The following is a 27,079-nucleotide window of genomic DNA, read 5'->3' as shown; positions in this document are numbered from 1 at the left end:
GAAGACATGCCCCACCGTTTAAGTTCTGTTCATAATCTGTTAAAAGAAACACCAAACCCTATAACAGAAAGGAAGAAAAAAGTACTATCCTACACACCCCTTGCATCACTTCTCAATCAAAAACATTTCATCAAACCAGCCCAAGTGCTGATAAAAACCTACCCTGACTGACAGCCTGAGAAAGTTCCTTTTCAGCACTTTGGTTTAGGTCTTGTCTGGTCCCATCCTCCTGAGTTAAAAAAAAAGCTAAAGCCTAACCCTGGCCTGCCTTGCCTTCCACACACCACCCAGGCTGGTTCTTGCTGTTCACAGCAGCAGCAGAGCCGAAAACCACCTGCAGGAGATGAACCAGATCTCCAAGGACAGCCCCATCTACGAGTCACCAATGAAAACTCCACCGGATTACAACTATAAAACTATTTATCGCCACCTACACAACATATACCCACACTTAATGCTGGTTTATTGTCTAAGAAGTACACTTGTTCCTTAGTTTTCTCACTGTACCACCACAGTATAGGAGGTGGGAAAACTAGAACGCTGCCAGTAAGACTCATCACCCAGGATTCGCAGCAAAGGGCAAAAATGGGACTCATTTTCATGGGAATGGGGATGAGACCAGAACTATGCACCGATGGTAATTACAACTCCAACACTGAGAGAAGTTTCAAATAGCAACTTTCCCACAGAGGCTGAATGGAAAAACCAACTCCATGATTACTGCAAAGCTTTTAGAGTTTTATTATATTAATAACAGATTTCACTCCCCTCCTATTAAATGGGCCTGGGATTAAACGTTCATGTTACCTCACCTGTGCATACCACGGTGGCACTTTCCAACACCACAATGAAGCTGCAAAAGGGCAGCACTCCATTTAATTTATACTTGTTTCTCTTCCTACAGCACAATTATAGCAGCACATGCAGGCTTCTGTAATTAGAATTGCTTAAAAATATTTCCACTACAACCCCCGGGTTCCAGGGGGATATAAACTGCCCCGTAGAAACAGCCCCCAGGCCAACGTGGGTAATATCCCAGAACTCACGCTGAAACAAGTTACTTGGTTGGGCATTTGGGCATTTTCATAAACACCAATTAACTGACACAGCACAACAGAAATGATGGAATCTTTATTTTACATGGACAGATAAAAGCGTAGGTGGAATTCTGTGTATGTGTGTGCTCAGGTGGGCACGAAAACAAAGTGGTTACCAAATAAGCAGGAGGGGAAGGCACAGAGCTGCACGGATTTGTACAACCCTCACACAAACTCTGCAGCTCTTTAAGGCCACACTGTCACTGTTCTCCTCCACATTCAGTGCTGACAGCGGGGAAACAGCAGCTCTCTCAAAGGGAGGACAGCGGGGTGATGTAAGACCAGAAAAAGTCGACTCCAGAAACTACTCACCTGAGAAGATGCCAGGAAACAGATGAGCAAATTTATTTCCCTGCTCCCCTTAGAGCTGTTGACAAAAGTGAAAAGCTTTCTCTTTTAGTTGAATCTGCTGCTCAGCTTCACTCTCAGGATTTCACAAAGGGAAACATTCAAACAACATCCCTGGACTTACCTCCAGGCCTTTCGTGCTCTCCATCAGTATGTAACAGCATTGAGATAGGCATTCCAACATTCTTGGATCTTCCAGCTACAACAACATTTTTTCCAAATGTGGGTATTCCTTAGAGAAAAAAAATTAAAAAATTCTATTTCACTATTTTGATACACCTAAACCCTTCTTCTCACTCCCCAAGATTGAATTATCTCTTACTGTGGACTGCTGACATCAACCTGACGTGAAAATCCACACGGCTGAATTTGAGGGAGGAATCCACAAAACAACTTTCAGCTTTCCCCTGGCAGAAAGAAAACTGGCAACTCATTCAGGTGATCTGAACCACCCTCAGCAGGAACTTCATTTCCCTTCTCTGACCACAAAGGGGAACTGAAGCTCTAATGGCTACCAGTCAGAACACACACATTCTAAGGAGAAAATGTACACTAGTGAACACGTGGGCACTCTTTTCCCCTGAAAAAGGGAAATTACTGCTCCCATTCTTCATCTTGCTTCTTCCCTTTCACTTACAGGAACTTAGGCATACAAACCTTCTATTTCACAAATAATCAGGAGGTACACAATAGCACAGAAAGCTCCCCCCAACACTGTAAAAGGCAGAGAGTTACCAAAGAGTTCCACCAAGTACTACTCTCTTCACTTAATTAACAGTTATGCTACTGGCACAAGATCTCATCTATTTGGCACCTCCTTATTATTCACATTAGTCCTCTAACTGTTGGTTCTTCACTCAGCCCAATACACTGAGATAACCTTTAACTCACACCTCACTTAACCCTTTGCTCCTCTCCCCAGATGAAAAGGGTTTCAGGACAGCTGAGCTTCTTACCTGTCCGTTTTATGATTTCCCACACGGCAGCAGCAGTGGCAGGAATTATGGAAGACATTATAATCTATTGCTTCTCTGTTTAATAACATCCCAAACTGCTTCCTGGATTGCACTTCCAGCTTTATTTCTGCATGACACCAGAGGAAGGGTTGACTGGCTCAAAACAACCAGGTGGGAAGTGTGTTTGGGGGAACAGGTTGAGCTCTGTACAGGTGGGACGGCCACTGCTCTGCCCTGCCCTCCGTGAGCCTCAGTCAGCCTCTGGTCCGGTCCAGAATGGCAGAGACTGACCCAGGGGCTGCCCCAAAATGGCGGGGACTGACCCAGGGGCTGCCCCAAAATGGCGGGGACTGACCCAGGGGCTGACCCAAAATGGCGGGGACTGACCCAGGGGCTGCCCCAAAATGGCGGGGACTGACCCAGGGGCTGCCCCAAAATGGCGGGGACTGACCCAGGGCCTCGAGAGCCCCACAACACCAGGGACTGACTCCTTGGGCCCCACAGGGAACACGGAAGCACAGCTGTGCCTGGGGGAGGCCCCAGCCGAGGGGAGCAGACAAAAGGACAGTGACACGCTGCTCTCAAGGGGCTGCTCTGCTCCATTTCCATCTCAGAAGGATTATTTTTTGCATCTTTTACATAACCACACGTCACCCATTCCGGGCCAGATCCCAACATAACCCTGCAGCTGCGAGGCCATATATCCCACTGTCCCACTCAGAGAGCATAAGGGATGGTTCAAAAGGTCAAATAAAGGCACAGGAGAGTTAATAAGGAAATTCAGACACTGCCAGGAACAACAGTTGAGGGACATAAACACCATGTTTGCATTTAGTTGGTATTTTGTGGGTTTGCATTAAGAGGAGATAACTAATTAAAAGATATCATGCATATTATAAAACTTAGAACATTGTAATCTCTTGTTAAAAGATTTTCAATTTAAAAAAAACGTAAAGTTAACCCACACTGTTATCATTTACAATTTAATTCTCCATTTTCTGATGAGAGGGAGTTTCCTTCTGATTCCTAATGAGAAAGGGTTGTGGAAATTGAGATATTCAGTACGTTGATGAAAGAGTCTCCTAGAAGTGAACTCTCCTCAGAGACTCAAAGCAACCGTAACCTTGTTTTTATGCCAACCTGGGGAATAAAAAAAAACAAAGACAGAAATGTGGAGCAATTATGAAATGGCTTTTGCAAAAGAGAACTTGCTAACCTTAGGCAAGTCAGGTGTTCATGCAAAACAAACCTGGCAGTTTTTCCTTGTGCCTGGGATGGGGCAGAACCCTGCTCTGACAGAAACCTCCTCTTCATATGTCCATGCAATTTCTTTTCTTTAGCTTCAGCAGAGAAAATGAGAAAGAAAACGGTACAAAATGAAACTGAGACAAAAAGGAAATCCCTCCTGCTTTTCCTTTTTTTTTTAAATAAGAATATCTTGTGCTTACTAAAGTATCACTTATATGACCCACCCTTCCAACATACTTAGCCAGCCACACTGAACATCTGTGACCTTCTGTATTTGGGAATAGAATATGAAATCATTCTTATGGAGCATTACAACAGGATTTTACATGTCCCATACATACTACATGAAAACCTCTGGAAAATCACTATTGCAGGAACACCTTCCTTTTGCAGAACTGGACAAAACGGTTACTAGCAGTGTTGGAAAGGATATAGCTTTTCTAATTTTCAGTGGTTGCAATTAAACCTTTTAATTACTTGTTTTAATTAATCATAAGCTGTATTAAGCCTCAAATTACTCTAAGGCAGCTACTTTTTCAAGAACGATTCTTATAAGTTTCTAAGTTCTACTTAGCAAAAGTAAGAACTTTTGCTAAACTGACCTTGATATGCTTCAGTGAGCAAAGCCTGGGAAAAATATATTGTTGAACTTGGACATCTGGAAGGACATTTTTCAAAAAAAAAACCAAATAATAATAAGAAAAAAGGCTTAGTATTTGAGCTTGAACAAACCCACCAGAGGGCAAAAGACAGTAAAAAGACTACAGATACGGACTAATTGTTATAGAAAAGGAGAAATTAGTAGGCAAAAGAAGGTAGAATAGGAACTCAGAAAAGAGAATTATGTAATTTAGAACCAATGATCATTAATCTGTTTTCTAAAAGGTCAAAACAGGTGAAAAAAATTATTATTTTGCCTGCGTGGGGACTGGGATTCTTTCAGTCTTTCACACACACCTTGAGCCAGAAACAAAGTAATGCCTTCCTTTCTAACACTACCAAGATGGTAGGAGAGAGTTTTATTTATTCCAACACTTTCAAAGTATTTGGCAACAGAGGCAGAAAACAGAAGCGGGCACCGGTCCAGAAATACAGCTGTTTGAGGCAAAACTGGCAGAATATCCAGGAGGTCAGAGGCTTATTTGAGTAACTGTTTAGCTGCCTCACCTTTTCACGTGTGAAAACACAGAGCAAAGACAACGCTTTTAGTACAGGCGCTTGAAATCTGCTGGGGCGACCCCGAGGGGAGCCGAGCCCGCTGCCCCCTCAGGCCTTTCGCGCCCTTTTCGCCCACCGAGCGCGGCGCGCGCCACCCGCCACCGCGTGAGGGGATCGAGGAGCAGGAGGAGGAGGAGGAGAAGGAGGAGGAAGAAAAGGAAGGAGCGCGGAGGAAAACTCCCCGATCACCGCCGCGTATCTGTCGGCGCTGCGAGGGGAACTGCTGGCGCTGCGAGTGAGGGATCGCCACCGGCTCAGCGGCGCCCAGCCCCGGCGAAGCAGCGCGGAGGAGGAGGCGAAGGAGAAGGTTGTGGTGGCCGCCGCCACCACGTCGGTCAGTCCTCAGAGAGAGAAGCGTCGCCGTAACCAAGCGAAGAGGCAAGAGCCGGGGCAGGTAGCGGGACCGGAGTCGCGGCGGAACGGGCGGAGCCGAAGGACGGGCGGAGCCGAAGGACGGGCGGAGCCGAAGGAGGGGCGGAGCCGAAGGACGGGCGGAGCCGAAGGAGGGGCGGAGCCGAAGGACCGCCGGAGCCCAGGGACCGCCGGAGTCGCCGGTCGCCGGGAGAAGGACGTTGCGCCTGAAGGTAGAGCTGGAGCCTCGCAAATGGTCGGACTTCGTTTGCAGTCTTTGGTTCCCGTGAACTTCTGTTCCCGTCCCTCAGCACCACCCGTCACTCAGCTCCGCCCGCCCCCGTCGGTCCCACTGTGCCCCGGCTCCTCCCTCGTCGCTTGGTTACGGCGTCGCTTCCGTCCCTGGGGACCGACCGACATGGCGGCGGCCACCACAGCCTTCTCCTTTTCTTTCGCCTCCTCCTCCTCCTCGGCCTTGCTGCGCCCGGGCTTGGCGCCGCTGAGGCGTTGGCGAGCCCTCACCGGCCCGGCGCCGCGGGCCGCCTGCAGCGCCAGCAGCTCCCCCTGCAGTGCCGACAGGTACGCGGCGCCCATCGGGGCGTTTTTTCTCCTTCCTTCCTCCTCCTCCTCCTCGGTCCCCTCACGCCGCGGCGGGCAGCGCGCGCCGCGCTGGGCGGACGGAAAGGGCGGAAAGGCCTGAGGGGGCAGCGGGCTCGGCTCCCCTCAGGGCCGGCCTCGGCGGTGGATGGCCTCGGATCCGCGATGAGTTCCGCTGTTCTTCCCGGGAAAACGGAGGTCTGTGCGAGCGGGATGGGGGGCGGCGAGCGGGCCCGGCCCTGGCCTCGGGGGTTTAAATCGCGGCGGGGATTTAGGCGGTGTGCCTGGAAGGAGCCCTTGCGGTGTGATTTTCCTGTCCCCTCCCCGAGGGGAAGCTGGTATTACGCGTTTGTTTGCTCCTGGTACCTTCAAGAGCCTCTCAGTGGTTTTCATGTATATGAATGGGGTGGTGGCAAGCAGGCCACGGTTTGGTGCAGTGAGGACCGTTGTCCTGACATTAATCAGCGCGCTGGTTTAATGTATTGTGCTGTCTGCACAGGGATTCTTGTGCTGGCGGTGTAGCACAGCAGCTCCGAGCACTTGCCTGGGTGTGGGTGGGAGGGTTTCACTCCTTTCTTGCTTGTCAGCCTTTGCGTTTCTACTGGAGTTGTCTTAAATGCTGCCTGAAAGTTGGCTCAGTCCAGCAGAACCCAAGCGCCTGTGCTGAAAGCATTGTCTTTGCTCTGTGTTTTCAAAGGTGAAAAGATGAGGAAGCTGAACAGTCATTGAAATAAGTCTCTGCTGTTCTGTATATGGAGAACTGATTCTGCCAGTTTTGGCTCAAGCAGGTGTCTTCCCAGACCACTGCATATCCTGCTTGTGTTCTGTGCTGCTGGTAACTGTTTTTTCCAGTTGTGCAAAAGGGAGATGTTCCTGCCCTAATGATTTTCCAGAGGTGTTTGTGTGGTATGTATGGGACGTGGAGAATCCTGTTGTGATGCTCCATATGATCTTGGGCTTTTAGTGTATGGGTTGATCTGGAACAGCAACTGAGGTCTTTGTTTCTGTCGTGCCCTGCAAGTGACTGGATTCATTCACAAGAAGAATTCAGTAAGTGAACTTCCTGTTGTAAAGTCACATTTTACTGAGTTCAGAATAAGAGCCTCCATGCTCTAGGAGACCACTGGGACGGGGTGGCATAGTAGCACGTATGAAATCTGTCATTTAACCTGGTCATTACATCTGTCATAAATGTCACTGACCAACACCTGGTCAAGGTTTTCATGTGGCTAATGTTTAAAATAAGAATAGTAAGAATTCACTTCGTAATTTCAGTGTTTTGAATAGCTCTTGCAATGTAACCTTTCTGTACAGCTGAAGCTTTCCTTGTTCAAGTAGTTCTTGTGTAATAATTCCATCGAAGGACATCGACTATCTGGATTCTAAACCTGAGAAGCACCAACATATTTTGGTATTAAGTACTTAATATTTTTATATTTGGCATCTGTGAAAAATGCTATTTCCCCTCTCCCTTCCCAGTAGATATGAAATAGGAAAAACAGAGCTACTGTTTGCATTGATATCTTTTCTAACTTCAGAGTATCCATGTAGCTGGTGGAATGCAGGAGAGGTCTGTTCTTGTGAAGTAGGGCCATTCTATAAGTTCTTGCTAAGGTACAGTTGTCCTTGTTTTCTTCTGCCTGTTTGAACGAATGTGAAATAATTTTTTGTCTTATATGGACTTCTGTATCGCTGCAAAAAATAATCCTGAGATGGAAATGGAGCAGAGCAGCCCCTTGACACCCCCGTCACCCCTGCTCCCCTCGGCTGGGGCCTCCCCCAGGCACAACTGTGCTTCCGTGTTCCCTGTGGGGCCCAAGGAGTCAGTCCCTGCCATAGTGGGGGCTCTCGAGGCCCTGGGTCAGTCCCCGCCATTTTGGGGCAGCCCCTGGGTCAGTCCCCGCCATTTTGGGTCAGCCCCTGGGTCAGTCCCCGCCATTTTGGGGCAGCCCCTGGGTCAATCTCTGCCAATTTGGGTCAGCCCCTGGGTCAGTCCCCGCCATTTTGGGGCAGCCCCTGGGTCAATCTCCGCCATTTTGGGGCAGCCCCTGGGTCGGTCCCCGCCATTTTGGGGCAGCCCCTGGGTTGGTCCCCGCCATTTTGGGGCAGCCTTGGGTCAGTCCCCGCCATTTTGGGGCAGCCCCTGGGTCAATCTCCGCCATTTTGGGGCAGCCCCTGGGTCAGTCCCCGCCATTTTGGGGCAGCCCCTGGATCAGTCCCCGCCATTTTGGGTCAGCCCCTGGATCAGTCCCCGCCATTTTGGGGCAGCCCCTGGGTCAGTCTCTGCCATTCTGGACCGGACCAGAGGCTGACTGAGGCTCACGGAGGGCAGGGCAGAGCAGTGGCCGTCCCACCTGTACAGAGCTCAACCTGTTCCCCCAAACACACTTCCCAGCTGGTTGTTTTGAGCCAGTCAACCCTTCCTTGGGTGTTGTGCAGAAATAAAGCTGGAAGTGCAATCCTGAAAGCAGTTTGGGACATTACTAAGGAGGGAACTTTTTGCTAAGATATAATTGTCCTTGTTTTTTCTGCCTATGTGAAGTAATGTGAAATAATTTTCCTCTTCTCTGTCTGGGCTGTCCCAGAGTGTTAATTTGTCAGACCAGTTTTGTCTTGAAACATTTTGTTTCCAGCCAAGTCTTTTCCTTCTAAAATTGCCTTTTTCTGAGGTTTGTACAACTCCCTGTTGTCCTTGGAGAGATGCAGGTGTTGAAGAGCCTTATCCCAGCATCTCCTGGGCAGGATGCATTGCATGTGTTTTCTCCTAGTTTTGTGTGTTTCAGGGTGTTTTTTCCTTCTAGATTTGTGCCTTTTTAGCACTGTTGATGTGTTCACTTGCTTTGCCTTTGATCCTTGGATGACTGAGAAGACTGAAGGTGCTGAGGTGAGAAGGGTGAGGTTTCAGTGAGGAGAGCCCTTGAGAGCTTAATGAGGCTGAGGCCAGGTTTTGAGGAAGAGTGTGCACTGAGGGTGGTTTGCTTAGAGGCTGGGAGAAGTTGTCATTAGACAATGCATTTATAGTGCAAGTGGCATAGGAACAGGATAGTCATTCCTATGGATTGAGCACACTTTTGGCACCAACTGTTGTAAAATCCTTGTCTAGTGAAATGGGGAAGGCATTGCTGCACGGGTGGGCATTAATTATTTGTCTGGGATAATGAGTACCTGGGAAGGAGTGTCTTGTGCTCAGGGCATGTAGAGCTGAAACATAAATAATGAAGAAGAGAGAGAGGCATCTCTGAGAATGAGCACATGCAGAACAGGCCACACAGGAAAAGAATGAAACCGACCTGTTGCCTACATTATTTTTTCTGTAAGTGAAACAGTACAGAAACTGGTGTTTGGGTGTAAAATGGAATGAAGCAAGGTGTTTGTGCTTTCTTTTTTTGTGCTAAGTGTGTTTCTAATACTTTGTTTTCCTGATAACCAATTGGATAAACTGTTCTTAGCAGAGTGTGTGTGCTTTTTGGCTTTTTGCTTGTATGATTCGCTTGTTTTTGTTTGTTCAGTTTTGGTGGTTTTTTAACCAGGCACTGGGATTTATTTTTTTTTTTTTAGTTATCATGACACCTTTTCATTATAACTCCTCTGGACTCTTTGCTACACTGTCAGTTACAAAGAGTAGTCTTTTTTAATTAATATTTTCAGTTCAAGGCAGGGGTTACAGTGTTGATGTGTCTACATGTTAAATTCTCCGTCTCAGAGAGGGAAGCCTACGGAGACTGAATTTGTAATAAGTAAGATCAAGTTATCATTGATGGTGTTTTGTTAAGAGCTGATGAACCAAAACCCTTCTTTTTCCCCACTTTTGTGGCTGGTGAGCTCCTTTTCCATGTGCAATGATGGCATATTAATGCTCTTCAAATTAGAGTGGGGAAACACTTCTTTTCCTGTGGGTTTGTAGCGTGTTTTTCAAATGAAATACTAGCAAATGAATCAAAACGTTTTGCAGTGGTTAGCATGGTAGATCCCACACTTCAAAGTGTCTTCCTGGTGAAATGTCAGACCTAAATATTGTGTTTCTTTTTGTCTTTGTAGTGATGAAGCAACAGTTATCTCCGGGACAAAGCTTGCCAACCAAGTGTTGCAAGAAGTTCAAAGGGATGTAGAATCGTGGATATCCGTTGGGAACAAGAGACCTCATCTCACTGTCGTATTGGTAGGAGACAATCCAGCCAGTCATATCTATGTCAGGAACAAGATAAAAGCAGCTGCAGCTGTGGGTATGTCATAAAAGTGATCCTTTGGTAAGCACAAGATACTGTTACTTAAAAATAAAAAAATAAAGCAGGAGGAATCCCCTGTTTTGTCTTAATTCAGTCTTGCACCATTTTCTTCCTCATCTCCTCTGCTGAACCGAAAGAAAAGAAATTGCATGGACATAGGAAGAAAGTAGTTGTAATGTCACTTGAGTGGGAGCCCTACGTTTCCTTCTGTATTGAAATGTTGTTAGGAAAGAGTTTTTCAGCCTCAGACACGTCTTTGGACTAAATGACCAAGCTGCCCATAGATTCGTTTCCCGATGCTAACGTGTCTCCTGTTTTTTGTTTTTACCAGGCATTTCTAGTGAGATCATTGTGAGGCCTAAAGACATTTCTGAGGAAGAGCTCTTAGATCTGACAGTGCAACTCAACAAGGACTCGAGAGTCAGTGGTTTGTTAGTTCAGCTTCCTCTGCCAGGTGGGTGACACCTTTTGTCCCATTTCTCCTCTACAGTCTGTGTGAGAGGAAAGAGTGTGAGGCTTTTGGGCTGCCTGGGGACATGAGAAGCTGTTGAGAGGACATGCATAGTGAAGGATTGGGTGAGATGTAATTTTTTTGTTCCACCTGCTGTTCATTATAAACGAAAAACCAAATTGTGAGAATCATTTCCTATGTCAAATTCGCCTTTTTTTTTGATCAGTCAGGGTGGTGTTTCAAGGCATTTCCCTCCACTCCTAATTTATCCAGTTGAATGATCTTTATTTTTCAGCCTGTTGCAGTGTTTTGCCTTAGCTCCATGCTTTCATCCCTTAGATGATGCTGAGTTATGCTATGCAGGAGATGATGCCACAGCCTTTCTCACAGCGATTGGAGGTTTTGCCTTCAGTATTTATTCCTGTTTTCTGTGCTGTTTCCCTAGTGGTCCAAGTGAGGTTTGTGCAGAAGTCCTAAAAGCCTTGACTGAAATCTTGGTTTTTTAATTTGCCTTCTCCTGGTTTGTAGTATAATCTCACTGAAATATCACTTGGGAGTAGCTGGCCAAGTGGTAATTTTACAGTGATGAAAGTTGTAAAAAAAGCCCTGAACTAAACTAAACCCATTTTCCATCTGGGAAAGAGCAAAAGTGGGGCAGGTGCTGAGAGTCGTAGAGGAAGAAGTGCTTTGCTTGTCTTTGCAGTCAAGAGCAGCGCTCCTGGTGAGGGGGGTTTGCTCTTGGTCTGCCAGGAGAGCTGCCTGAACCCGGCCACGTGCTGCAATAAATTTGCCACCAGGTGGAAGTACAACACAGGTAAGGAGGCAGCTCTTGGAGCCCAAGTAAGGATCTGCTGGAAAGTGGTGGTTTTCCTTTGAACAAACATCTCTGCCACTAAGAGCGGGTCAGAGTGAACAGGTAATGTCACAGACATTCATTCCAGCAGTGAGAGCTGCTGCAAAAGATGGAGTGCTGAGAGCCCACGGGTGCAAAACTTTGTGTCTGGAGGCTGTAGCAAAAGGTGGCTGATGTGCTTCCTTCAGAGTTGATTTTGTTGGGTTAGTTTTGGGGTTTTTTTCAGTAAACCACATGATGTGTGGCTTTTGATCCACATTGGGATAAAAACAGAATCAGAAATAGCTTTGTTCTCTTGCAATTTGTGAGATTGCCAACTTAAATGTGAGGATTGTGATCCTTACCTGAGGAGAATTTCCTTTCTGTGCATGTTTTGAGTGCATTTCCTGTGATGTGGTACTGGTTTTCTGGAAACTTTCCTGTATTTTATTTGGAATTGCCTAGTAGGTGGCAATTTTGTATTATGTTATGTATTTGCGAGAGAAGATGAAAACCCATCTGGTATTTTTTCCAGTCCTTTTCTGCTATGCTTTTGTTTTCATCAGTCTTCCCCTTTGCAAGCTAGTGTTTATTTTCCCTGTGCCAACACTAGAGGCAGATGTTGTTTGTTGTGTAAATAGGAGTTTCTCTGTATGCAAGTTGGAGTAGCTGGGCAAGGGATGCCCAGTGTAGCCCTGCAGGTTTAGCTCCCAGGGGAGAGGGTTAGTGCAGGGAGGAACTTGGCCTGGAGAGTGGCTTGGAGTGGCAGTGAGGAAATTTGTATAGATCTCAGCTGCTGTTTCAGGAGCCTGACAATAAGGTAATTAAGGAATTACTGTGTTCCCCTGGAAATAAACAGAGTGCCTGTGTGCAGGCACGTGGAAACAAACCAGGACCGGGCATTTCTTTAGGTGAAAAAAGCCTGCCCATTAAATAACACAGAAGTGTCTCTACAGTGTGAGTTGGGTTGGTTGGTTTGTTTGTTTGGGGATGGCCCAGCCACAACAGAATTTGGGAAGTGTCCCCATCTTGTCTTCTCAGGCCCACGTCAGCCCACTTGTCCCCAGCTCTGCAGCTGCATTTCTTCCAGGTCCTCTGTGCCCTCTTCTGAAATTGTGCAAACCAGTTTTGAGTGGGGAAGACGATCCATGTAAAGCATGATTTCTTTCCCTTTGACATGATTGTGCCTATTACCTGTCTATTCCTGGGAAGCTAAAGACAAACAGGGGCAAGGTGTCTGTCAGAGCAGGGTTCTCCCCCATCACAGGCAAAAGCTACCAGGTTTGTGTTGCATGAACACCTGACTTGCCTAAGGTTAGCAAGTTCGCTTTTGCAAAAACCATTTCATAAGTTGCTCCACATTTCCTTCTTCTTTGTTTTTTTTATTCCCCAGGTTGGCATAAAAACAAGGTTACGGTTGCTTTCAGTCTCTGAGGAGAGTTCACTTCTAGGAGACTCTTTCATCGGTGTACTTAATATCTCAATTTCCACAACCCTTTCTCATTAGGAATCAGAAGGAAACTCCCTCTCATCAGAAAATGGAGAATTAAGTTGTAAATCAGAGCAGTCAGAGTGTAACCCCAGGGTTTTTTTAATTGAAAATCATCTAACAGGAGTTTACAGTGTGTAAGTTCTATAACATGCTTGATATCTTTTAATTAGTTATCTCCTTTTAATGCAAAACCACAAAATACCAACTAAATGCAAACATGGTGTTTATGTCCCTCAACTGTTGTTACTGGCAGTGTCTGAATTTCCTTATTAACTCTCCTGTGCCTTTATTTGACCTTTTGAACCATCCCTTATGCTCTCTGAGTGGGACAGTGGGATATATGGCCTCGCAGCTGCAGGGTTATGTTGGGATCTGGCCCGGAATGGGTGACGTGTGGTTATGTAAAAGATGCAAAAAATAATCCTTCTGAGATGGAAATGGAGCAGAGCAGCCCCTTGAGAGCAGCGTGTCACTGTCCTTTTGTCTGCTCCCCTCAGCTGGGGCCTCCCCCAGGCACAGCTGTGCTTCCGTGTTCCCTGTGGGGCCCAAGGAGTCAGTCCCTGGTGTTGTGTGGCTCTCGAGGCCCTGGGTCAGTCCCCGCCATTTTGGGGCAGCCTTGGGTCAGTCCCTGCCATTTTGGGTCAGCCCCTGGGTCAGTCCCCGCCATTTTGGGTCAGCCCCTGGGTCAGTCCCCGCCATTTTGGGGCAGCCCCTGGGTCAGTCCCCGCCATTTTGGGGCAGCCCCTGGGTCAGTCCCCGCCATTTTGGGGCAGCCCCTGGGTCAGTCCCCGCCATTTTGGGTCAGCCCCTGGATCAGTCTCCGCCATTTTGGGGCAGCCCCTGGGTCACTCCCCGCCATTTTGGGGCAGCCCCTGGGTCACTCCCCGCCATTTTGGTTCAGCCCCTGGGTCAGTCTCTGCCATTCTGGACCGGACCAGAGGCTGACTGAGGCTCACGGAGGGCAGGGCAGAGCAGTGGCCGTCCCACCTGTACAGAGCTCAACCTGTTCCCCCAAACACACTTCCCAGCTGGTTGTTTTGAGCCAGTCAACCCTTCCTTGGGTGTTGTGCAGAAATAAAGCTGGAAGTGCAATCCTGGAAGCAGTTTGACATGTTATTAAACAGTGAAGCAATAGATTATAATGTCCCTTGTCATTGCAGGGAGGTTGGAAGTAGATGCCCTTTAAAGGTCCCTTCTGACCCAAACTATTCTGATTCTGGAATTGTGACTGAGGTACCACTGTGTAAATACATTTATTAAACAGTTTGCTTTCTGGATCAGTAGGGGATGTTTTATGGAGCTGTTCCTTTGGCGTGTTGTTCTTTGGGCCAGCTTTAGACTTGGGTTTGTAACTGTGCAGAGAGAGGACTGGCAAACATTTTTTCATAATCAGTCCTAATGTTTATGCAGTATAAGCTTTAAGCAGTTGCAGACCTCTCCCATATCTTTAGTGCATATGAAAAATGTTCCTTAGGAATAGATATCGACAATATATGTGCAGACAACGTTGTTTAAGCCATAGACAGTGTTTTGAGCTCATCGGTATCAGTTTTGTGTACTGTCAGCTTTGCAATGAGGTGGGATATGTTTTGGTCCTACTCATTACCAGATGAATAAAAGTGGTTGTATTGCTGGAAAATGAGAGCTTGACCTGCAAAGTTACTTCAGCTTAGGGTTTCCATGTATTTGTTTAATACTTAGATCATTATCCCTTGTGATCTTACACGTACCATGGACAATGGCTTTTTTGAGCCACTTCCAGAATGCAGAATGACTCTGAAGTGACTTGCTTAAACCTGTCTTTTTATGGTTACTGTCATCATTCTCAGCTGAGTATTGGCCTCTCATATTTTGACAGAATCTGCTGATTAGCACTGTGACAAATGGCATAGTGTACTTTTGAGTAGATTACTTGAAAAGTAACTGCTGCCTTTAGAGGCACAGTGTAGTCTATTCCCAGTGAAGAACAATAATTACCCTCGTTAGTCCAAGTGTGTGTGTTTCTCTGTAATGATTCAGACATGTTGGTGACTCCATCCAAGTGCCAGAACTGTAATTTGGGAGCATTGTGTCTCCCAGATCACATAGATGAACGGAGAGTTTGCAACGCCATCGCCCCGGAGAAGGATGTGGATGGATTCCATATCATGAATATTGGACGTCTGTGTCTCGATCAGCCTTCCATAATTCCTGCCACTGCTGCTGCCGTGTGGGAAATCATAAAACGGACAGGTAAGAAGCTCAGCTGTCCTGAAACCCTTTTCATCTGGGGAGAGGAGCAAAGGGTTAAGTGAGGTGTGAGTTAAAGGTTATCTCAGTGTATTGGGCTGAGTGAAGAACCAACAGTTAGAGGACTAATGTGAATAATAAGGAGGTGCCAAATAGATGAGATCTTGTGCCAGTAGCATAACTGTTAATTAAGTGAAGAGAGTAGTACTTGGTGGAACACTTTGGTAACTCTCTGCCTTTTGCAGTGTTGCGGGGAGCTTTCTGTGCTATTGTGTACCTCCTGATTATTTGTGAAATAGAAGGTTTGTATGCCTAAGTTCCTGTAAGTGAAAGGGAAGAAGCAAGATGAAGAATGGGAGCAGTTAATTTCCCTTTTTCAGGGGAAAAGAGTGCCCAGGTGTTCACTAGTGTACATTTTCTCCTTAGAATGTGTGTGTTCTGACTGGTAGCCATTAGAGCTTCAGTTCCCCTTTGTGGTCAGAGAAGGGAAATGAAGTTCCTGCTGAGGGTGGTTCAGATCACCTGAATGAGTTGCCAGTTTTCTTTCTGCCAGGGGAAAGCTGAAAGTTGTTTTGTGGATTCCTCCCTCAAATTCAGCCGTGTGGATTTTCACGTCAGGTTGATGTCAGCAGTCCACAGTAAGAGATAATTCAATCTTGGGGAGTGAGAAGAAGGGTTTAGGTGTATCAAAATAGTGAAATAGAATTTTTTAATTTTTTTTCTCTAAGGAATACCCACATTTGGAAAAAATGTTGTTGTAGCTGGAAGATCCAAGAATGTTGGAATGCCTATCTCAATGCTGTTACATACTGATGGAGAGCACGAAAGGCCTGGAGGTAAGTCCAGGGATGTTGTTTGAATGTTTCCCTTTGTGAAATCCTGAGAGTGAAGCTGAGCAGCGGATTCAACTAAAAGAGAAAGCTTTTCACTTTTGTCAACAGCTCTAAGGGGAGCAGGGAAATAAATTTGCTCATCTGTTTCCTGGCATCTTCTCAGGTGAGTAGTTTCTGGAGTCGACTTTTTCTGGTCTTACATCACCCCGCTGTCCTCCCTTTGAGAGAGCTGCTGTTTCCCCGCTGTCAGCACTGAATGTGGAGGAGAACAGTGACAGTGTGGCCTTAAAGAGCTGCAGAGTTTGTGTGAGGGTTGTACAAATCCGTGCAGCTCTGTGCCTTCCCCTCCTGCTTATTTGGTAACCACTTTGTTTTCGTGCCCACCTGAGCACACACATACACAGAATTCCACCTACGCTTTTGTCTGTCCATGTAAAATAAAGATTCCATCATTTCTGTTGTGCTGTGTCAGTTAATTGGTGTTTATGAAAATGCCCAAATGCCCAACCAAGTAACTTGTTTCAGCGTGAGTTCTGGGATATTACCCACGTTGGCCTGGGGGCTGTTTCTGCAGGGCAGTTTATATCCCCCTGGAACCCGGGGGTTGTAGTGGAAATATTTTTAAGCAATTCTAATTACAGAAGCCTGCATGTGCTGCTATAATTGTGCTGTAGGAAGAGAAACAAGTATAAATTAAATGGAGTGCTGCCCTTTTGCAGCTTCATTGTGGTGTTGGAAAGTGCCACCATGGTATGCACAGGTGAGGTAACGTGAACGTTTAATCCCAGGCCCATTTAATAGGAGGGGAGTGAAATCTGTTATTAATATAATAAAACTCTAAAAGCTTTGCAGTAATCATGGAGTTGGTTTTTCCATTCAGCCTCTGTGGGAAAGTTGCTATTTGAAACTTCTCTCAGTGTTGGAGTTGTAATTACCATCGGTGCATAGTTCTGGTCTCATCCCCATTCCCATGAAAATGAGTCCCATTTTTGCCCTTTGCTGCGAATCCTGGGTGATGAGTCTTACTGGCAGCGTTCTAGTTTTCCCACCTCCTATCCTGTGGTGGTACAGTGAGAAAACTAAGGAACAAGTGTACTTCTTAGACAATAAACCAGCATTAAGTGTGGGTATATGTTGTGTAGGTGGCGATAAATAGTTTTATAGTTGTAATCCGGTGGAGTTTTCATTGGTGACTCGTAGATGGGGCTGTCCTTGGAGATCTGGTTCATCTCCTGCAGGTGGTTTTCGGCTCTGCTGCTGCTGTGAACAGCAAGAACCAGCCTGGGTGGTGTGTGGAAGGCAAGGCAGGCCAGGGTTAGGCTTTAGCTTTTTTTTTAACTCAGGAGGATGGGACCAGACAAGACCTAAACCAAAGTGCTGAAAAGGAACTTTCTCAGGCTGTCAGTCAGGGTAGGTTTTTATCAGCACTTGGGCTGGTTTGATGAAATGTTTTTGATTGAGAAGTGATGCAAGGGGTGTGTAGGATAGTACTTTTTTCTTCCTTTCTGTTGTAGGTTTTGGTTGTTTTTTTAACAGATCATGAACAAAACTGAAAAGGTGGGGCATGTCTTCATTTGGGATGTTTTGTATGTAGGAACAGTCATATCCTGCAGGTGGCAATATCTGATCAGATGGAAGAGCTGTCTGAACCCTTCCAAAACAAATCATGATCTGTGTAGGCAGGTCAAGGGAGTACGATGTGGAATCTTAATTGCTAAATATACTCCTCTTCTTTCAGCAGAAGTAACAGTGTAAGAATAGTTTATTTTTTATTTTGGCATGATCACAAATAAATGGAAACCCTCCCCTTTCTGAGGTGTCTGTAAGCTTCTGGACTGCTGTTCTCAAGGCAGGGGCTTCCCCCCCTTCTGTCTCATTTCCTTTTTGGTAATGAGAGCAATTACTTGGTTTCAGGAGCTGACAACAGACACATCTGTCACTAAAATCTTGGTGGCAAATTAGCACTGATTTTATGACTCAGAGGTAACTTTGTAACTTTGGGTTTTATCCTTTTGTTTTTCTCACTGTCTATGCTGAGTTATGATTGTGATTTTGGGGAAGACATACTTCTTTTGTTTAAAGCAGGTATCAGAAGACTCCTGTTTCAAGCCTGTACTTTTCTGTTCTCATTATCTGCAAATGTCTTGATCTGCCTCCCTTTAAGGAGATGATGGAGACTATAGAGACTAAGGAGGAGGGATTAAAGATGAGGGGAAAGAGCAGAGAATTCAGAGCACAGAGATGTTGAAGAGGAAATGCTTGAGGAAGAGAGTTAATGAGAGGCACAGATTAGTTCAGTCAGACACATTCCAAAGGAAGGAGATGTGATGGTAATATCTGAGATGACCAAAAATTTTAGTTTAATGGTTAATGATGTGGCTTAGGAGTCTGTGGTGAGTGGAAGGCAGAGATGGAGGGATGTAACGTCTGAACACTGCAGTACAAATAGTTGACAGGAAGAGGGTTGGGGGGATCTCCTTTGAGAGCTCTTATCTTGGCTGCTTGCTTGGGCAATCCTTAAGGGATCACCACACTTGATGTTGGATGCGGTAGGAGACTTCAGACCCTCTCCCCATGACAGTTCATTTTGTGTGTTGTGGCCTTGGGATCTCCACTGAACAGCACAGGGGTTTATTTGTAGCTCTTGCCTAGAACTGTGGGTGTGTGCAGGAGCAGGCCCCAGGTGTTTTGAGTTTGCCCCGAAGGACATGTGCTTCTCCTGCTTGTACTGGTGATCTTGTGTTTGAAGCTTTAGTTTCTGACAAACAACTGAGTCTTGTGGCACCCTGTACAAATTGGGCTTGATAAAGCAGACGGTGGATTCCATGCTGGGTTTCCTTTCTGTAATTCCACTGAACCTAACAAAGCTGCAGAAGGAATAATTTAGTCTACAGTGTATAAACTAATACATCCTGTGAGAATTTCTAAGAGCAAATGTTTCTTCATATATGTGAACCGCGAGTGTTGTGAGTGTTCTGCCTGTGCTCATTGAAATGTTCCATCCCAAGACAAATCCGATGATCACCTGTTCTGTTGTTAATGTACCAAAGTAAGTAATTTGCACCTGAAAGTAAATGCTGTAGTTTTTATAGCATTTCATATGTGGCAATTAATTGCTAATGTGTTCCATTTCAGGTGATGCCACAGTGACCATTACTCACAGATACACCCCAAAAGAGCAGCTCAAGATCCATACGCAGCTCGCTGACATAGTAATAGTAGCTGCAGGTAATGCTCGTTGTCGTTAATCCTCCAATTGCAGCATTTCCAAGCAAAAAGGAGGACTCTGAGTCTGTGGCAGTGGCTGCTCCAGGTTCCACTGAGCAAGGTGTGCTCGCGCTTGCCGAGGGTGTTGCAGCAGGGAGGATTTCTGCAGTAGGAAGGGCGAGTGATGTGGCTCTTTGTTCTTGCCCTTCACATTTGCAGACTCATAAACTGTTTCTCGTCACATGTGACACCTTTGCCTTAGGGAGACTTCAGAGTGAACTCAGGATTGGGAACCAGTCAGTGCATAGTTTATACGGGTATAATTACGTAAATTAAAACATCCTCTGTGTCGTGCAAAAGTCATGAGTCATTTAAATTCTGACAGGAGGGTTTCTTTAAATCAGCTGGAGGCTGCCTTCATAACCCCGTGGTATCATTCCCCTGCTGTTAATACTGAGGGCAACCCTGGTAAGTTAACTGAAGGTTTTGGTAACCTACGTTATTATGGCTGGGTTTTTTTCCTTTTCCAATTATCATGTAGAGGGGAAGAGAATGGTAATGGCCTGGAGGCAGGGGTCTGAAAAATCAGTGTCTCTACTCATAAAGCAATGTAGAGTGAAATACTTAGAGTTTGACTCGTTTATCCCAAAGAAACAAGCACAACTGCTGCTAAGAGAGCTCTGTTTTTTGTTTACGGGTATTATAAATAGGAAACCCCCCATAATTTAAAACAAACAAATAATGCAACTTCCTAAAATGTTGGTCAAACTGTGTGTCCCTTGCAGCTCAGGATATCATCCTTCTCTTGTACCATTTTGAAGCAGTACAGGAGGATTGTGTCTTTCCCCTTTTCTGCTCCCTTTCTCCCTCCTCCTCATCCTCGAGGCCCAAATCGTGCTTCCTTGTTTTCTAGGTGGAGACAGAGAGGTACCTGTCTAAAGCTTGTCACTTCCTGTTGAAGTGAGATGCCCTTGGCTTCAGGGCTTAACTTCTGTGTTACCTTCCAGTGGCAGCTCAGGAGCAAAAACCAGCTTGTTTGTCCCACATCTATTTACCCAACTGTGGGCCTGACCAGAATTCCCCACTGAATGAAAGATAACGGTGCGTGCGCTACCTGGAAATGAACCAGTAACTTCTCATCCAAATTCCCTGCTCCCAAGTCCATTGTCCCTTCAGATTCTAACAGTGGTTTGTCATCAGTTCTGCTTGGAGTTAAATGACCCAGTAGCAATTCAGCCATGTTGGCACTTCCCATTATTTTCCTTGTGTCATTTGTAACAGGAGTGTGATACAGCACTCATTGCACAACTTGAGATATACTGGGAATGATGAAAAAACGCTAGGGCTTGGTTGTGCAAGCAGCGTGCAGCCCTGCCCCAGTGGGTGCTCTGGGCAAGGTTCTACTTTAGAATGGTGGAATCCCTCCAGGCTTCCTTTGTTGCGTGAGAACTGTGCCCATTGTACCACTGGGATCACACGCTCCCGGAAATGCGTGACCTGCTCCGTGAGTGTTGTAGGACAGGTGACTTGTACCCTGCCAGGTTGGAGCAGCTGCTGGTACAGGCTGCTGTGCAAGATGTGGAAATGGAAAAGAGCTTTTTGTGTGTGTCTGTGTGCAGGACCAAGGTTGCTGTTCTCACTCTTTCTCCCATTCCCATGTAGTACTTTTAAAGAGCTGTCTGCATCCTGGCTCCTGGTTGGTGACTTGTTGCAGTGAGCCTGTTTCGTGTGGTACTCCAGCTCTGAGTGCTTTTCTGTTCCCTTGCATCCCTGGCTGTGGTAATAGCTCAGATCAGGTGCTTTTTATTCTCCCCCAGACTTGGGGCCCCTGTTTTTCTGCTTACTTGGATTGTAACTATCCATGCAGTTTATTCCTTCCCTCTTGTTCCCTCCCAAATCCTTGCATCATAAGTTCCAACAATGCTGCCCTTGTCCAGCCTACCCCTCCCTGAAATCTCTTTCAGTACCACCAGCTTTTGGATTCCTTGCCAAAGCATCCTATTTCCTGTGAAGCACACCTGACACTTTGTATCCCTCCAGAGCCTTTCCCATCTTGTCCCTTTATCCCTGCCTATGCAGACATCCCCCCGAGTCTGTTCTTTTTGCCATTGGCCCAGACCCGGAGTAGAAGGATAAGTGCAGCTTTACCTGTGGTGCTCGTAGAACCAGCACAGGACTTGCAGGGCAGTGATGGAGGCAGCAGGACTCTTGTACTAGTCAACGTGCTGCTCCTGCTCTCTTGGCTTTCCGGTCTGCTGAGAGAGAAGACTCACCTGCCTGCTAGGTTTGGAGAGGGTAAAGAGGAAAAGGAACGAGTGTGCCAAATGCCAGATGAAATTGTTCTGGGACTACCTGTGCCGTCCCTTGGGATGTGATCTGTGGTCCTCTTGTGTAGGAAATGCCGGTTGATCAGCCCCTTTGTTCAGGTAGTGTCAGGTCAACTGCATCAGAAATTGGCTGTTTCACCGTCCTTGCACCTAAGCTGGGATTAGGTAGGGCTTTTTTCTCCTTTGTTTAAAATGTGATTCATCATTTCCTACAAAAATTACCAGGTGAAGGTTTTCCCACATTCTTCAGTCAGTGCCTTTTAGGAATAGCTGCTCTAACGCTTATCTCTTCCCACTTGGTATGTAAAGCAGGCTTAAGTAAATAGATCTGCTCATTTGGTTTGGGGGTTAGTTGATTTGTTGCTCTTAAGTATTTGGCCTATTATCAAACCATTTTACAAAGGGTGTAACTGTGCAGCTTCCGTTAATGTGCTTCCAGCCCTATCAGACACACATCATTTACCCCCATGAGGCTGAGGCATTATCCAGCTACCAGCCGGCTTGCCATGGATTGCATCAGAGCGGGATGAAGGAGACGCAGCCAGATGTTATCGAGTGGGATGGGAAAGAATTTAAAGTCTTGGCTTGCTCAATGTGCGAAGCAGAGTTTGAAGCTGGTGTCCTATGGGGGAGTGAGAAATGGAGAGCAAGGAAGGTTCTTGTATTGCCTGTATCCAAATGTCTGGCTGTGCTCCAGCACTTCCCAGGAAGCCAAAACCTCGTATGCCAGTGCTTGCCCCCAGTAAAAGTGCAGTTTCCAACCAGATGGATTTGGTTTCTTTTCCTTTTTGTCTTTGCTCCACCTGAGAGAAAAGTGCTTTGGTGGGGAGAGGGGAGTATAGGTGCCCTTTGTGGAGCTACTGTATTACTGGGATAAACCTTGCTCTGGGAAGACAGAAGTGAGGGAATGGTTCAAGAAGGAAGGTGGATCCCACCCCGGACACTACAGAGCTGTTGCCCACTGGAAGGTGACGAAGGTGAGCAATGCCAAGGCCGGGCCTCTCTGGTCAAGTGTGGAGGGGTCTCCTGAATTGCTGTAAATCACAGGCCATGGTGTGTTGTAGGAGCTCCCCTCTGGAAGGTCAGAGTCATGTGCTGGGATTGCCAAAGCAGTTAAAATTGCTTATTAGTCCAGTGTGTTTCCTGAACCAAAACCAATTCCATGGCACAGCTTTGGTGAGGGGTTTTTTGTAAGTCTTTTTCTCTTTTTCTGTAGTTGTAGCAGTTACAAACTGTGCAGTTGAGGAACAATTGTTTTCAGTGTGGGACTTATCAAGCAACATTGAAGTGAAAGAATTGTGTTCTGTTATGTGCATTCATACCTGTGCATGCACACCCCTTCATATCATTCAGAACTGATGACCTAAGACTACGTGGCCATGTTAATCCAATATGTTGTTGCTGATTCCAGGTGTCCCAAAGCTGATTACTACTGATATGGTCAAAGAAGGTGCAGCTGTGATTGATGTAGGCATCAACCATATCCATGATCCTCTTACAGGAAAAACCAAATTAGTTGGGGATGTGGACTTTGAAGGTCAGTAAAACACTTTGTACAAACCTGTATATATTGAAGTTCGGAGGATTCCTTTAAGGTAAATACTTGGAATAGGCAGTGTCTCAAATGAGACATTATTTGCAGAAATTTTTTGTCAATTATTTACTTAAATAATGCAATCTATCTCCTTTCGAAAAAGGCTATGTTATTTGAGAGAGAAAGTGTTGCTTTTAATTACAGGAACAACAACCTTTAAGAGACACAGATGAGCTCTTCTGTCAGTGTGATGCAGAAGTTGCTTCTCTCCCTGTTTCTTTAATCCTTTGTGTCTGTGAAGTGTTTCAAGAGTAATCAATTCAAACAATTGCTAAATAATAGATAATAAATAATAATAAATCAAAATCAATCTGCTCTGTCTCAAGCAGAGGGTCTCTCACTGTTCATAGCAATCATTATTATACCACAGCTGCTCAAGCTTCCTTATATGCTCTCTCTCTCTGCTTGTCTGTGCAAATGTTAACTTTGGCTTTGGAATTATCTTTTACACTAAGGTGTAATGTGGGTTCATCTTAAACTGCTGAACATCCTGGTCCAGGCAAGCGTAGCAGATAAAAATTGTTCCGTATTGATCTTTTTTTATGTTTAACATGTTGCAGAGCAAGTTCACAATGTAACTTGATGAAGTGTCTCTGCTCTGGAGGAGTTCCAGACTGGAATAGCAGGATTGTTGGAGTTGAAAATTAAAGCTTACTGGCAGAGTTGAGTGTGGGAAGCTTAGGCAGCATTTACCCACATTATTAATGGTTCTCAACAGTTCCTTATTTTGATAAGTATGAAAATCACCCACAGGTTTTTTTCACAGTTATTAACATGTTGGCAGGCCTAATGTCTCAAAGCTTAATTATATTCAGAATGTTTGTAGCCAGCTGTGTGTGTTTGTGATTCCATCACTCCCTGAGTTCTGCTTTTCCTCCTTGTGCACGATCCCCCTGTGTTGAAGTGTGTGAGATCACCTGCACCAGTGGAGCTGAGCCACTGTCTCGGCATGCGTTTGGAAATGTGTAAGTGGATGTGTACAACAGAGCTCAAGGAAAATCACACGTTTGGAGGACAACTTGAAAAGTTTCTCTTCCTTTCTTATCTTGCTTGTGCTGTCACAAATCAAAGGTTCAATTTTCTGTTTTCAGAACTGAACGAAAGTACAGAGATTTTTCACAATTTTTTGCCTGAGCAGGTATTGGAGTAAAAAAGCTGTAACTTTGAGAAACATGAAACTACATCCTTCGTGTTTGTTTCTCTTCAAACACAAGACCTTGTGCCTGCAATATAGGTGTAGATTCAGTGGCGGGCTGTGATTCAGAGTTTCAGCAATGCGCTGTATCTGTCTCGTCATGTCTGCTGTGGGTTGTTCTCAGGATTTTACCTGGGGGGAGGGAAGATCCAAAAAAGAGGGAGGATTGGATTATGCCACTACAGTTGCAAGTAGCATTTCACTGTGCATTGCCAAAGGGAAATTGTTGTTGGTTCATTGGTATCGGTGAAAGTTTCACTAAATCTCTAACAACAACAAAAAACATCCCAGTGTGTACAGTTCTGAATACTAACAAGTAAACCACCCTTGGCAAGTATTTGATTTGACAGTCAGGAGATGGAACAAGCCAGTGTGTTCATGTAGCGAATCATTTTTTCCTCTTCCTCCATTTGATCACTTGACTGAATTTATATTTAAGTCCAAGTGAAAATGATTTTTGCAGGTTGAGGCCAGCTACATAAATGGCTGCCATGACATAGGGCACCTGTTAACCATCCTGTAGCCCACCAATATCTATTGTCTCTTCACTCATATTAAGTAGAAAAATGTGGCTGTGAGAAGAGCAAAGGTTTAACTGGGCAATCAAAGGTCAAATTTCATTTATAGACATAGATAGCAATGGCTTCCTTCACCAGATCTCCTGGCTGAAAAGCTCCTGTAGTGGAAATTAAGTTATTAGATGGCTGGAAGCTGTTTTGATTCAACTGTCATATCCAAGCAATACTTAGATGCCATCTTCTAATCTCTGAGGTAGGTTAGACAGTGAAGGTGTTATATCTTTAACAACAAAAGGATACCATTTCAGGTTTTTTTTAATGTTTTTCATTATTAAATTCAATGTAAAAAATGCCCAGAGGCACTCTTTGAGCAACACTTATTTGCAACAATTATTAAGTGTCTTTAAACAATATTTGTGATTTCCCACATCCCCACGTCTCTTTATTTTGATACCCCACATAATAATAATTTTATTTCCACATAAAAAACGATAGGGTTTTTGTCTGGCATAGTTTACTGGGCAGTTCCAAGGTATCTGAAAGAACAAGACTGGAGAACACTGTGCATGTGGAGGTCAGCTGCAAAGCACTGGAGTACCCAGCCTGATACTGCAGGGAGGTTTTAAACTGCTTCTGCAGCTCTCCATCTATAACCAGCACATTGAGGGGACCTCTGTTCGTGTTAAGAATTTGCCAGAACCTGTGGTCTAGGGCAGCATGTTGCAGTCACAGAAAGGGAGACCTGTTTCTATGAAGAGGAGAGTGCACATGTGGGTGTACTTGGCCCTGTTTTATAGGGCTTTTGTTGCCACAGCTATACTGCCAAGGGAGGAGGAGGGCTACAAGGACCAGGAACATGAAATAAAGGAACAGCTTACCCAGAACATTTAGCTGGAACAGCTTTTTTCGGTGGAACACCAAAAATTTCCAGGAGGGACTGGTAGAGCAGGGTAGTAACACGCCAGTGTAGTAACTCACCTTTGAAACTGGAACTGGAAATGCCCTTGAAACCAAGTTGCCTGTACCTCTTTACAATTTCTTCCATATTTTGGACAAACAGATGGCAATGCTGGCTGTCGAGTATTAGGTGCTTATGTAAAAAAGAAATCTTTTGTGTAAGACCTTTGTAGGTGAAGTAGTTGCAATATCAGTGGAGGGGTTTGTACACAGAATCATAGAAGATGCCGAGTTCGAAGGGACCCATGAGGATCATCGAGTCCAGCTCCTGGCCCTGTAGATGAGAACTGTTCAATCGGACTTGGCAGTGTGCAAGAGATTCCAGAAAACGGGTGCCACCCGGAGCAGGGAGGCGTTCCCTGTGCTGAACAGCAGAAGAGATGCCTCAATAAGTGATCGCCGTGGTGCAAGGTGATGGGCGTATATTATGAATTTCCTTTGAATGAGATCAACCCGTGATAACCTTCAAATGCAGTTTATGAATGGAAATGGTGGTCCTACAGCTGTACCTCAGCTGCAGTGTGCCGGAAACCCGGGCTCTGTGACAGCAGCTGCTTCTGGCAGGTGTCTGCTGCCGCTCCGCGTTCACTGTGATACCTGCCTGCCTGTGGGCTGCTCCTCACTTATTGAATCCTTTCCAAATTAGCTCTGTGTGCACCTTTTCCAGACAGTGGTCATGAAAATATAACATGGATCTTCCAGCTGCTTTTGCTATAGCTTTAGTTAGTTTATTTCTCAGGTGATTTTGAAGATCTGGCATTCATTTTGCAAGTAGTAAAACTCCAGTCTGTGTAATTGTGCCACCGTACTGCTGCCCTGCAAACATCAGGGAAAGCATTGCCTGCTGTTGTGCTCCATGAGTGCAAGGAATCCAGCAGAAGGTTGGCCTTAGGCAGTGGCAGCCAGGCTGGCTGGTGGCTGGGTGGTGGCAGTAAGCTGCTGGGTGGCCCAGGTAAGGTTCTTCTCTGGACAAGAGGATGTTGTGCAGGGGCCTCACTAAGTAATCTGTGATATCTTGCATTTTCACTGCCACCACTTATTATCCCAAGGCTACCACGACATCCCATCCACCTGTCTGTGCTAATTAGCTGAATGCAGAGAAGCTGTGGTGCGTAATTTCATGCTGGGCTTCTCTGCTCAGGATGCCTCTGTTGCTTGGCTTTTAGAGGTACCTGAGAGGGAAATAATGCACTGTTAGAATTATAGTACTGGGCCATAATTCCTTTGTTTTCCTTTATATTGCAGTTAAAACAGCTGCAGTAAGAGCAACAGGGCCAATATGCAAAAGAAGGAACTCTGAGAAATGGGGTAGCTGCTTGCTTGTTGGTATTCCACAGTGTAGTGAGCCGAATCCCAGAGCGTGTGGAGCTGAACATGGGATATCTGCTGTGAGTGCTGAGCAC

General features: G+C 45.7%; 2 protein-coding genes and 1 long non-coding RNA gene across 6 annotated transcripts in view; 2 read left to right on the top strand and 1 right to left on the bottom strand.

Moving 5' to 3' along the window:
• RASSF6 (Ras association domain family member 6) overlaps positions 1-3,657 on the bottom strand; it is a 94,246-nt gene extending 90,589 nt beyond the window's left edge. Inside the window, exon 1 of the mRNA XM_039387232.1 lies at positions 3,618-3,657. The gene's annotated coding sequence lies outside the window, so the exon portion shown is untranslated. The remainder of the gene's footprint in view (positions 1-3,617) is intronic.
• Positions 3,658-4,997: 1,340 nt separating this feature from the next.
• LOC113996624 (probable bifunctional methylenetetrahydrofolate dehydrogenase/cyclohydrolase 2) overlaps positions 4,998-27,079 on the top strand; it is a 60,338-nt gene continuing 38,256 nt past the window's right edge. Inside the window, exons 1-7 of one of the 3 annotated variants that reach the window (XM_039387225.1) lie at positions 4,998-5,797; positions 9,854-10,038; positions 10,373-10,495; positions 14,896-15,048; positions 15,774-15,881; positions 19,014-19,106; positions 22,824-22,949. In XM_039387225.1, the coding sequence (XP_039243159.1) occupies positions 5,472-5,797; positions 9,854-10,038; positions 10,373-10,495; positions 14,896-15,048; positions 15,774-15,881; positions 19,014-19,106; positions 22,824-22,949 (1,114 nt within the window). In that variant the 5' untranslated portion in view covers positions 4,998-5,471. The remainder of the gene's footprint in view (positions 5,798-9,853; positions 10,039-10,372; positions 10,496-14,895; positions 15,049-15,773; positions 15,882-19,013; positions 19,107-22,823; positions 22,950-27,079) is intronic. The other 2 variants (XM_039387224.1, XM_039387226.1) reach the window with 2 other exon arrangements.
• LOC120324459 lies at positions 5,813-7,430 on the top strand. 2 transcript variants are annotated; one of them, XR_005565796.1, is made up of 5 exons: positions 5,813-6,013; positions 6,513-6,721; positions 6,837-6,865; positions 7,130-7,226; positions 7,354-7,430. It is a non-coding gene; the product is annotated as an uncharacterized LOC120324459 (long non-coding RNA). The 2 variants fall into 2 exon arrangements; XR_005565797.1 differs by lacking the exon at positions 6,837-6,865.

Source organism: Pipra filicauda, unplaced genomic scaffold, assembly GCF_003945595.2.
Source record: "Pipra filicauda isolate LSUMZ 115617 unplaced genomic scaffold, ASM394559v2 scaffold541_size332799_pilon, whole genome shotgun sequence".
In the NCBI taxonomy this organism is placed as follows: Eukaryota; Metazoa; Chordata; class Aves; order Passeriformes; family Pipridae; genus Pipra; species Pipra filicauda.
Note: the sequence above shows the minus strand (reverse complement) of the source record. Positions and strands in the feature narration are given on the sequence as shown.